General features: G+C 47.3%; 1 protein-coding gene across 1 annotated transcript; it reads right to left on the bottom strand.

Annotated features, from left to right (window-relative positions):
- Nucleotides 1–1,116: 1,116 nt before the first annotated feature.
- On the bottom strand, nucleotides 1,117–12,310 carry CHRNA2 (cholinergic receptor nicotinic alpha 2 subunit). The gene is made up of 5 exons (XM_072986121.2): nucleotides 12,212–12,310; nucleotides 10,808–10,852; nucleotides 7,843–7,952; nucleotides 5,182–6,274; nucleotides 1,117–1,368 (listed from the first exon to the last, which is right to left on the bottom strand). Exons 2-5 carry the CDS (start codon nucleotides 10,835–10,837, stop codon nucleotides 1,243–1,245), a joined length of 1,359 nt encoding a protein of 452 aa, XP_072842222.2. The 5' UTR covers nucleotides 10,838–10,852; nucleotides 12,212–12,310; the 3' UTR covers nucleotides 1,117–1,242.
- Nucleotides 12,311–12,842: the final 532 nt, after the last annotated feature.

The raw sequence follows: 12,842 nt of genomic DNA, 5'->3' as shown, positions 1-12,842 counted from the left end.
ATAAAGAAACACTGCCGTCTGCTACCTAAAGCGCAGCTGATCCCACAGGGAAGCAACTTCAGCTGGTTGGCCATGCTGGTTGGGGGGTGATGGGAGTTGTTGGTCATCCGACACACCTGGATGGACCACTTTGAGGGAGAAAGGGCCTCAAACGCAAGGCGGTTCCAAGGGGCGACAGAGAAAAGCCAAAGGTGGGCTAGTCAGGGCGGAGCTAAGACCCTCAAAGGTAGGAGGGAAAAATAAAAACCTTTTTGGCCTGCAGCCAGATCATTTCCCCTGTCCTGGAAAAAGAATAAAAGCAGCCTCTGGGGCCTTCGGTGGGGATCTCAACCTGGTCCTTCTGTGTCTTGACCCCTTGATGCTAACTATGGGGCCAGAACCCGGCAGGAAACAGTGGAGAGCCAGATGCCCATCGGAGCCTGCCTGGCAGAGCACCACGCCAAGACCCTGCAGTTTGACGGGCATGGTTTTGTTCTCCTGAACGGGAGCCTTTGTCTACATTAGAAGGACCGTGGATGAGCGTTTGGGGAGCTCTTTCTGTTGCAAAAGCCGGTGTCCGATACTCTGTCTGCCTTGGTAAGGGGATGGGGATGAAGGGACGGAGCGAAGCAGGTAGATGCAGGCTTCAGTTTTGTTGGCCGCGGTCACTGGGTTGAGGAGAAGGTTTCGCTGCTCTCCTAAGAAGCATCGCCAACTCATCCCAGTTAATTCTTTTGCCCCATGTGCCCTTCAGGGATCCTTACAACTGACTAAGCCTCGTTGTCTATTCTCCCTCTCATTCCCCCTTTCCTCTCTTGTTTCCCACACAAAAGCATGCTGTCCTAAGGGCAGGTATTTTGCTCCACGGAGCTAACCAGAGGTGAGCGCTACCAGCAGCTTTCAAGAAAATTCTCAAGAAGCTGGTCTGCCAATGTTTCCATACCGCCGCCTTCTGCCTCGGTGGTCCTCTTGTACACCCATCCTTGACCTCTCTGAATAATGAGAGGAGAGGGTCTTCCAGAGGAAAGTTCCCTGTTACATCCCATCCGTTGTAAAATCTAGTTCCATTAATGGACAAAGGATGGACGTTTTCAGTCCCAAGGCCTGGAGAGGCTTCCGAACTTGGCTTGCCCTGGATCTACCGGATAATTCCCTCGCTGGAGCCGTTGGGTGGGTGAATCAGACTTTGCGTGCCCTCTCCCACGAGGGGTTGCCCTCGGTAAGGAGGCGCAGCTCTCCGTCCTGGGCACCACCGGTCCAATGCTAGATCATGCCCGCCAGAAAAGGAGGGAGGAAAAGACCAATTGTCCCCAGTAGGCAGACGATGACAAACATCCAGAGGAAGATGCGGTCGATCACCATGGCAACGTACTTCCAGTCTTCTTTCACCTGGAAAGGTAACGAGAAATCAATTCATGAACTGGAGAATCGAGGGAAACCCTTCCTTGAAATCTTTCCAGGACTGGAAAGCAAAAACGGAACAGGATTTTGGAAGAAACTTGATTAGACCCGTTTTGGACAGCTCTTTAGCAGATGGCTGAGGCAGCACGCACCCAAACGGGCTGAGCAGTGAAGAGCCACCAAACCATCTGCCTCTGTCTTCCCAGCAACTGAGGTCTGGAGACAGCTTGACCCTGCTACGAGAGGTGGCGTTATCACCACCCTGACTACTTAGCCATAGTTAAAGCTAGAGGTTCTCCTTGAATTTAGTCCAGTCGTGTCCGACTCTAGGGCGCAGGGCTCATCCCCATCTCCAAGCCGTAGAGCTAGCATTTTGTCCGAAGACAATCCTCCGTAGTCACGAGGCCAGTGCAACTAGACAAAGAACGCCATGACCTTCCCACTGAGATGGTACCTATTTATCTATTCGCATCTTTACATGCTTTCAAACGGCTAGGTTGGCAGGAGCTGGGATAAGTGACGGGTGCTCCCTCTGATGCGTGGATTCGATCTTACGACGGCTGGTCTTCTGACCTTGCAGCACAGAGGCTTCTGTGGTTTAACCCGCAGCGCCACCACGTCCCAACACCACTTAGCCATAAATGGCCCCATTTCCTATGAATTTATCCCAGCCCCTTTGGTGTGGATTACAGCTGCAACAGAAATGGGCCTGAAGGGATATATAGAGAAGCCACATCATCGCTGGTCAGGTCCCTGAAAGAGTGACCTCCTTGCTCTTTGGCTAGTCTCGAAGAGGACCGTGCAAGACAGCCCCGTACAAGCACGAGGCTGGGCTGAATTTTTCCACTCTGCCCCCCACGTTTCAAGAGGCAGCGCAATCCATCAGAGTCCCTAACAGGCCCCTTCCCTCAACACACGCCTTGTAGCTGCGGAATCTTTCCGCTGTTTTGTTTCTCTGTTCCGGCTGATTCGGGGACATTAAAAAAGATCGCTTAAATAAAATCTGCTACGTGGCCCCTACACCGAAGCTTTTGTCTTCAGACAGACAGAGGGCGCGATCAGCTGAGAAAAATTCATGACTTTCTGCACCAGCACAGAAAGGGGCGGTTAACCTCCATTAACCATCACTAATGAAATTAGTGTTTGAGGTCTCTGGTGGCAAAGACAGTGGTTGGGAGTTTGATTCCCCCATGGGGGCTCCTTCACAGGGACTGGAGCCCATGATCCACAGGGTCCCTTCCAGCTCTGCAGTTCTAAGATTGATTGATTGATTGATTAGGTTTCTACCCTGCCCATCTAGACCGAAGTCTACTCTGGTCTCGTCACACAGAAGCAGATTTATTTCTTCTCAGCCTGCCTTCAAATAATATTCAAAGAGGTGCTGAGTGGATCTTAGATTAGATTAAGCATCCTTCCGTCTCGAGGGACGACGGTCACGGGCTCTGAATGGAGGACTTGGAACAGCGTCCAGTGTGGCTGAGGAGGCCAATTCGAGAGGGACACAATCCCTTCCACACTGAAGACCACTGAGTGGATCAGAAGTCAGGTTAAAGAACACTTTTAAAAACAGGACATCATTTTCTCTTGTTCAAAACTGAACCGGGGGAGACGTCCTCTTTTTTTGCCTGTCTAAAACGCCTACCCTTCAGCTTCAGTGGACGAGTGTCTGATCTGTCTTTCTTCAGAGCGACTGAGCGAGAGCTAGCCGAGTCCCTTTGGGTTCCTTGGGTAGATGCAAAACTTTCTCATAGGTGGGAAGAAGCAGAGAATGGACCACCTTCTAGGAACAGCTCCCACCCCGCCCCATGTTCCTCCAGGAAGAAAGGCCCACCACCCTGTCCAGGGAACCTTCAAACTCCACGAGAGGCGGAAAAGCTTATGCTAAGGCGACTGGACACCTTTTAGCCCGTGAGCGAGGGCTATTTCGAAACAGGGAGCTGAGAGTCTCGTGGAATTTGAACACGGCCCTTTCTGGAAAGCCTGTTTAGAATAATGGCCTCGGGCTCGGCTTCCAGCGAACATCGCATGTCACTGGAAAGCAAGGCAGGTGGACTGGTGATGGTTTTTTTCCCCCTTTCTGACTGACCCCTTAGCTCCCGAACAGCCTCCCAGGCGGACTCAAAAAGAGCAACCATCATCTTCTCACATTAAATTAGGGACCGTTTCACTCACAGAAGAAACGGTTGCTCTATCTTGGGGAAAACTCCAAGACACTTCATGAAGGAAGGCTCCTCGGGAGCTGGAAAGGCACCTCGCGCCCTAGGGATGGGGTTGAATGGGCTCGGACGCGCAGGGTTCTGATTTAGGCTTTCCCAGAGATGACAGGGTGACCACGCAGTGGTTTATTTTTGGTCTGCCATCTTGCCCTGTTAAATTAACTTTTTTGCTGGTTTTTATTTGCCTTTGTGTTTGTGTTCCTGTTGGTTTGGTTATTATGATGGTATATTGCAATTTTGATCTTGATTAGGGTATTTTTATAACTCTGTCTGACTTTTTTTTTTAAAAAATGTTGCTGTTATTGTTTTATGATTTTGTTTTATTATATTGTAAACTGCCCAAAGTGGCCTTGCAGCCAAATGGGCGGTCTAAAAGTCAGATAGGTAGGTAGGTAGGTAGGTAGGCAGGCAGGCAGGCAGGCAGGCAGGCAGGCAGGCAGGTAGGTAGGTAGGTAGGTAGGTAGGTAGGTAGGTAGGTAGGTAGGTAGGTAGGTAGGTAGGTAGGTAGGTAGGTAAGTAGGTAGGTAGGTAGGTAGGTAGGTAGGTAGGTAGGTAGACAGGCAGGCAGGCAGGCAGACAGGCAGACAGACAGACAGACAGACAGACAGACAGACAGACAGACAGATAGATAGATAGATAGATAGATAGATAGATAGATAGATAGATAGATAGATAGATAGATAGATAGATAGATAGATAGATAGATAGACAGACAGACAGAGACAGACAGACAGACAGACAGACAGACAGACAGACAGACAGACAGATAGATAGATAGATAGATAGATAGATAGATAGATAGATAGATAGATAGATAGATAGATAGATAGATAGATAGATAGATAGATAGATAGATAGATAGATAGATAGATAGATAGATAGATAGATAGATAGATAAGGAAGGGACTGACAGACACAGAAAGAGAGAGAGAGAAAAAAACATGGATTTGATAGACAGACAGACTCTGTGTGTGTGTGTGTGTGCGCGCGCGCATGTGTGTGTGCGTGTGTGCATGTGCGCATGCATTGTTTGCATAATTAAAATTGTTTTTAAAACATCATGTTTGAAACACTATGAGGAAGTGTAAAAGGAACACACAATGCTTTTTTACTTTAGATTATCTTGGGCTTGTGGGAGAAAAGGCAGGATATCAATGTGACAAGGGATTTAAAAAATAAATGAGGAAACAAAAATTGGATTGGACCTATCTAGCCAGCTGTGTCATCCTCCCGACTCGCTTCCTCCAGGATCCAAACACCCACCCACCCTTTTTCTCTGCCCTCTGCCTCTCCCTAGCACCTTTCCCACTCAGCTGCTCATCACCTGGACTGAGTGCCACCTTTGAACCCTAAAAGGAACCAGGCAAGTCCTCGTGTGCTCGTGTGTGTGTGTGTGTGTGTGTGTGTGTGTGTGTGTGTGTGTGTCTTTTGACAACCCTAAGTCTAGAGAGCTGAATGGAATCCCAACACGAGGACTTCCGAGAGATCATCTCTAAGCCTCCGTGGGTCCCACGTATCGATCCGTGTGGGCCCAGGTTATCCTCTAAAAGGAGACATTCTTGGCTTCTCAGAGCCGTGGACTCACCGAGAAATCGGCGTCCTCGGCCCGCAGGTGGTTTGCGATGTACCGCACACCCTCCAGGGCTCTCATGATGCTCGGGGACAGCGGCAGGTCCTTCTCAGAAGATGTAGGATTCCCAGTTTGGGTGGCCGGGGGCTGAATCAGCTCCACGAAGCGCCTGCCCCGTTGCCCAGGGACACAACTGTAGTGGTACTGGAGGGCGTGGTGGTGACAGACCCCAGGGAGAGGCAAGTGGCCGGCATGCCTCCTCTCCTCGGGGCCGTCGTCTTCTTCCTCCCACGGGTCATCAACGTCCGTCTCCAGCCAACACCGCGAGGTACTAAGATTCGCCAGAGGCACCTCGTAGTGCCCCATCACGTCCTCGCTGCCCACCTTCAATCCTGGGGGCAACAAAAGGGGCCGTTTCATGAATAGCCAGCGAGGGATAAAATCCAGGAAGACCGTGCGGACCCACTGCGGCATTTTGTGGGTGCTGGGCGAGCGGTGGTGGACGTTCAGGACGAAGACGGTGATGACGATGGAGAGGGTGACAAAGATCATGGTGAAGAGCAGATATTCGCCGATGAGTGGGATGACGAGTGAGGTGGACGGGATGATCTCCGTGATCAGTAGGAGGAAGACGGTGAGGGAGAGGAGGACGGAGATGCACAGCGTGATTTTCTCGCCGCAGTCAGAGGGCAGGTAGAACACCAGCACCGTCAGGCACGAAATGAGGAGGCAAGGGATGATGAGGTTGATGGTGTAGAAGAGCGGCAGGCGGCGGATAATGAAGCTGTAGGTGATGTCCGGGTAGATCTCCGTGCAGCAGTCGTACTTCTTGGTGTTGTAGGTGCCCACCGCGTTGATGATGGCCCACTCCCCGCTTTCCCAGTAGTCCTTGAGGTCCACGTGGCGCTCCAAGCTCTCCAGGTCAATCTTGGCTTTGTCGTAGGTCCAGGAACCGAACTTCATCTTGCAGTTCTGCTGGTCGAAGGGGAAGAAGGTGACGTCGATGCTGCAGGAGCTCTTGTAGATAGCCGGCGGGACCCACTTGATGCTGCCGTTGGAGAAGAGGTGGGCCTTCGTCATGTGCGTCACGGCGAACTCCCCGTCAGCACTGAAGGGGAGAAGAAGAGGGAGTAAAACGGAAAGGGAAGGGGGAAAAGGGGATGCTGGTGAGCATTCAAAACCAAGTCCCAAGTCCCAAGTCTGACTCCAAGTCTTTGGGACCAAGTCTCAAGTCTGACTCCAAGTCTTTGGGACCAAGTCTCAAGTCTGACTCCATGTCTTTGGGACCAAGTCTCAAGTCTGACTCCATGTCTTTGGGACCAAGTCTCAAGTCTGACTCCAAGTCTTTGAGACCAAGTCTCAAGTCTGACTCCAAGTCTTTGAGACCAAGTCTCAAGTCTGACTCCAAGTCTTTGGGACCAAGTCTCAAGTCTGACTCCATGTCTTTGGGACCAAGTCTCAAGTCTGACTCCAAGTCTTTGGGACCAAGTCTCAAGTCTGACTCCAAGTCTTTGAGACCAAGTCTCAAGTCTGACTCCATGTCTTTGAGACCAAGTCTCAAGTCTGAGTGCCAAGTCTCTGACAGAGGCTGGGAGGTATCATGGGCATGAGCAGCAGATCTGGCTTCTCTTTCCAGAGCCTGCCCCTGCTCTGAGCATGCGCAGAAGCAGCATGGCTGGCTCCTGGAAGGGAAGTTGATCCCGCCGCTTGTCTCGGAAGACAACGGCGTGCTGTGGCAGGAGGATTATGTAGGCGCACGGGGGATGGCACCAGTAGGGGGCAATGCCGGAGAAACTTGACACGTGATTTGGAAAAAATGGGTGCTGTATTTATTTGGTTTTGTGAATCATTCTGAGTGCAGGAAATGCAATACACAATAAACTTTTCTGTTCCCCTGGATGCCTCTCTGGATGTCACTTTACTGCCTTTTATAGGTTGGCTCACCAACTTTAACCTCTCTCCTTTCACCCTCTGTTCTCTCTCTTCCTACCTTTCGGCCGGAATGACAAGGTTCCTACTCCAGAGCCTTGCCACTCCTGTTTTCAAAACAGACCACTTGATGGCAGCATCACATCAGGAAACGGAAGATGCTTTTCCATGTCCACCAGCCGGGGCATCCATGCAACAGACTAAGCACCTGTTTTCCAAGCACCAAAGCCAGGAGCTGTTGCATTTTTCCAAGCATTCACGAATGGGAGACTCCCCCCTCCCAGGATTCAACCCCAGGGCCCACTGCAAGTTTGCAAGACTGCACAGGATCACAGCTTCCTCGCGAGTATCACTGCTCAGAAAAGTGTTGAGGTTGTACTACAACTCTCCACATTTTTCTGCTTTTCTGGAAGCGAAGGGCTGCCTCGTGCTGTCGCCATGGTGCCCAGAATGATACCCAACAGGGGGAATCTTAAAATTCTGCCCTGGCTGTCAAACAAGAAGTGTTTCAGTGTGTGTGTGTGGGGGGGGGAGAATAGTGCTCCAGCTTCTCTCCATAGTAAGTCACACTGTTCAGCAAAAGTTGGGAGAATTTCTCCTCTCTCTAGAAAAAAAACTCTTCCAATTTTTCCACCCAAAGCTATGCTCCAAAAACCGGGAGCCTTTTGCGAGCCATGGGAACCTGTGCCCTCCTGAAGGCCCTCTTCGCTCGGCATCTCCGGGGGTCTCTAGAGGCGCAAGACTTACTTATTATAGAGCACGATGTCCGGGATCCAGATCATTTCGGAAGGCACCCGGATCGAAGTGACGTTGTCGAAATCCAAAGGGTTCCACTGCAGCTTGTAATCGTTCCACTCCTGACAGCAGGGAAACAAAGGCGTTGCTTATTTTCTAGGGCAGGATGATGAAGCATGCTTATTTGCAATGACTTCATTCTTATTCCAGAGAAGTACAGTACCCTGGTCCTCTTGCATTTTTTAAAAAAAGTTAAGAAATAAAAATATTTTAGTGGATTCTCTATGCCAACCTTTCTAAAGAGTTAAAAAGGTCAGAGAAGGGAGAAGTCCTGCTAACCCTAATCCTCACCGACCAATATTTTTGCACCATTGAAAGATACCAAACACAAGGTCTGCGTGGTCTTTTCCACGTGGCTGCAGTGGATGTCATTTTTAATTTCCGGTTTCATTTTTAAGGACAGGAAGGGGAACAAGGGAAGAGAAGGATAAAGGGAGAGAATGTGTTTTGCTCCCTATTATTCAAGTTGAATAAAGGATTGGCAGAGCTGGGAAAGGGTTACTGTTTTGGCCATGCGGGTGGGAGATTCTGGGAACGGTTGGAAATCCTACTTCCCCCCATCCCCGAATTCTGAGATCAAGGACTGAAAAACAGAGTATTCATCTGCATAGCTTGTTAACGCATCAGGCAAGATTTTCTACAGGACAGGACGGTCTGATGTGAGAGCTCTCAAGATTTATTTCAGAAGTTTAAAAAAAATCATAGGCATGCGAGGGGGGCATCGGGAATTGAAGCATGACGCACAAAAACAGCATTTTGGGATGGCGCCGGCCATGGGGCCTCTTAAGGCAGATCCTCTTCGACAAAGAGCCGTTACTCAATTTTGACCGCAAACTTATTTTTAAGTGCTCCGTTGGGAAGAATTCTCTTTTCTCTCTCCAGATTTCCCAAGCTGCTCTCTGTTGACTTAGAACCCTTCCGTGGATAAAACCCTTGGCTTCTTTGAAACACTGCAACTCGGGGGGGGGGGTCTAGAATATTCCTCTAGGAGAGAGAAAAACCTATTTAAACAAAGCAAAAACTCAATAACAAGGTCATTCCTTGGCCTCCTCAACCACTACCAAAACACTGTTGACCGTAGGGAAACGACACACATTCACAAAGGAGAGGGACTCGCCACCTATGCCTTAAAGCAATGTGTTTCCAGGGGAAAGCTTTGAGCAGCACACCAGCTATTCATGGGAGACTGATTTGTGCGTAACACCTTGTTCTGTCTCTTTAAGGCAGTTGGGTAACCCAGGTGATCTTGGACTACAACTTCCAGAAACCTTCACCACTAGCTGTGCTGGCCAGGATTCTTGGGAGTTACAGTCCGAGAAGACTTGAGTTCCCCAAGGTTGGGAACCACGGCCTCCAAGAGGCAGAACCAGGTGTTACTCACAAATCGGTCTCCCATGAAGAGCTGGCGTGCTGCTCAACGTTTTCCCCCGGGAAACACAACTCAAGGATGAGATGTGTTCTGTTCCACCAAAAGCTGGTCCTAGCCAAGGGTGGGAGGTGTTAGAAAAACCACCATTTTCACCCCCACAATTGCTACTTGGGTAAAAGTCACAAGCAGAGGCGTTAAGCTTTCAGACGTTGTGGACCTCAAAGAAGATAAAGCAGAGTTGGAAGCCCATTGTTAATTCCCTTGGGGCACAGAACATGGAAACATCTCATCAACCACAACTATACCGGGGCTTAGGGGATCCAGATCGCCAGGAGATCTCTTGATCCCTCCACCGCATTTGGTGAGGGAACACGGGACAGAGCCTTCTCTGTGGCTGCTCCCAGAGACTCTGGAACTCCCTCCCACTGGACGCCAGGCTGGCCCTGTCTTGATTGATTGATTGATTGATTGATTGATTGGATTTCTATCCCACCCATCTAGACCGAAGGTCTACTCTGGGCGGTTTACAAATTTAAAAACAATAAAACCAAAACCATATATTATAGATCTAAGATTATAGATCTTAGCTGGCCTTCTGCAACCAAAGACCTTCCTCTTCAGGTGAGTTTTCTCTGAATGACTGGATCCCTGAATGGAGGTTTTATTATTATTATTATTATTATTATTATTATTATTATTATTATTATTATTATTATTATTATTATTATTATTATTATTATTATTATTATTATTATTATTATTATTATTATTATTATTATTATTATTAGTATTAGTATTAGTATTAGTATTAGTATTAGTATTAGTATTAGTATTATTAGTATTATTATTAGTATTAGTATTAGTATTATTATTAGTATTAGTATTAGTAGTAGTAGTAGTAGTAGTAGTAGTATTAGTATTATTATTACTATTATTATTATTATTATTATTAGTAGTAGTAGTAGTAGTAGTAGTAGCAGCAGCAGTAGTAGTAGTAGTAGTATCATCATCATCATCATCATCATCATTGCTCTGTTGTTTTAAATGCATTTTAGTATTGATTTTATTTACCGTTTTTAATATACTTGTTTAATTTGTTTTTTAATATTCATAGACTTCCTGTTTTTAGCTTTTGAATATTGTCTTTAAATGCTGTAAAGGCCCCTTGGGTCCTTTTTAAGAAGAAAGGTGGGATACAAGTATTTTAAACAAACAAACAAACACACTCCCAGCCGTAGGTCATCCACAACCTTCATCGGTCAACCGCTTGCACCAGACTTCTCAATCCAGACAATCAATGTCCCTCCTCCGGTGAGCAAATATGCATGCACACAAACACCCACATAAATATAAAGGTGGGTTGTATTTATATTTGCACGGAAATGGAAATTCTCCATGCAGCCCCCTCCCCAGGAGCTCAGAAAGGAACTGGAGCCATATTGCCGTCTTCCCGTTGGCTAGCCAGACCCTCGAAGTCTCTTTTTGCCATCTCCCACCACTGTTTATCTTCGCTAGGCGCGGCTTCCACCACCACCCGGTCCCACTTACTTGCTTTAACCAAACATTTGTGGTCATCATTTGATTCTTCTCATCCTTGGTTGGCAAAGAAGGCATGAAAGAAAAACAGAAAAAAAGGGTGTTGAATGAAATGTAATGCTTGGTCTTCGAGGAAACACGGTAAAAAGAAATAACTAAATTAGATTCGGGTTCCAGGGTGTATCCTAAAGGCAGTTTGCTGCAGAAAATGGGAAAGTTACTTTTTAGGGGATGGTACCTACTAGCCAGAATGATCCATTTACACACTTTTCTGGCACAGAAAAGGGACTTTTCTGGGTTTTACTTCAGAGTATAAATTTGCTTGCTGACACTCAGCAGAACTGAGTGTTTAGCCTTGAGAAAAGACTAATATGGAATATGGCTAGATAGGATAACACTCCTCAAATACTTTAAACGTAATGATAAGAGGAGGGGGCAGGATCTGTTTTTGATAACCCCTGAGTGCAGGACACATAATAATGGGCTCAAGTGACAGGAAGCTGGATTTTGACTGAATATCAGATAAAACTTCTCAACTGTTAGAGCAGTACGACAAAGGAACCCATGACCTTAGGAGTAAGTTAGCGCTCCAATGCTGGAGGCCTTCAAGAGGAAATGGGACAAAAGAGATGGGCATGAATTGGAAAAGTGGCAATTCATTTCAGTTCATGATTCTACAAGGTCAGTGAATCACAAATAACAAATTTACAAATTTTTGATGAATTGACAAATCAAATCGTTAATTCATTTTAAAAAAAAAATATTAAAACCCTATAAAATGCACACACAAACACACCGACACCTATAGACACCAAGATTGCAGAGAAGCTTCCTCTACCTCTCCCCTACAAACCCTGCAATTTTGGTGAAGTTTGAGTTTCAGATGTCTGACTCCCCCAGGAAATTGACCTTTAGCAGCTGGCTTGGGGAAACCCAATCTTCACCAGACTTGAAGGGATTGTAAAGGAGAGTCAGTAGAAGCTTCCCTGAGAATTTGGTGTCTCTCGGTGCCTGGCGGGGTGGGGTGGGGCAATTTATAGCCCAATGAACCTGTGAATCAAAAATCACTAAAAAAATCATTGATTCATATTCGTCAGGGGCCATTGATTCAGACAAATCTAAATTGACAAATTCGTGATTTTTTGATGAATTTTACCATTTGTTTTTTAATTTGTGCCCCTCTATAATGGACCACCCTCTGTCAGATCTGCTTTGATCAGGATCCCTGCCTTGAGCAGGGGGTTGGACTACATAGCCTTAGAGGCCCCTTCCAACTCCATCATTCTATGAATCCATGATTCTAAGACTCTGAAAAAGTGAGACCTTTTCCTGCTTTTGCCCTCCTGAACTGGGGAATCTTTCAGTGGCTGAATAAATTGCTAGGAGAATGACTGAGGGCTGGTTGGGTACACTTACCACATCAATCAGTTGCGCAATGGAGAGTCCAAACCGAACGATCACGACATCCGAGGTGTTCGGGACTGGCCGGGACCACTTGTTGTAAGCATGGAAGAGGTACTTGAAGAGGCGCTCTTCAGCCTGTGTTTGGGTCCGGCTTTGGACAGACGCTGAAACAACAAGGAATTTGCACGTGAGCTTGTCCTAGTGAGCAGCATAAAATACCAAAAACGGCTGCATGTCATCCATCCAATCTATGGCATCTCCGGAATTTAATAGGGTCAATGAAATTAAATGTTCAAGTTGAAGATCAAATATAGCCCAATGACCTGAAACCAGTAATTCAGATTTTATACACAGGGTTCAAATGATATATCTTATCTCATTCAGCTTCACAACCATCTTGTAAAGTAGAACAGGGGGTGGTGCTATATAGAGTTTTGGCTTTCTTTCACAATCCAATGCCAAAATTCTGTGGAAGTTTCCAGTGCCTATAAAGACCACTTTCATCCCCTTTCCATACACAACCCGTTGTGTGACGGCTCATGCACTTGGTTTCGCAGCCATTGTGAGAACAAGCACATGAAGGAAAGCCTGCAATGCATGTGTCGTTGTTCGTCCACCGCGATGCAGCTGCGCAGGATTCTGC

Source organism: Pogona vitticeps, chromosome 1 (assembly GCF_051106095.1).
Source record: "Pogona vitticeps strain Pit_001003342236 chromosome 1, PviZW2.1, whole genome shotgun sequence".
NCBI lineage: Eukaryota > Metazoa > Chordata > Lepidosauria > Squamata > Agamidae > Pogona > Pogona vitticeps.
This window is presented reverse-complemented; position numbering and strand designations above follow the sequence as displayed.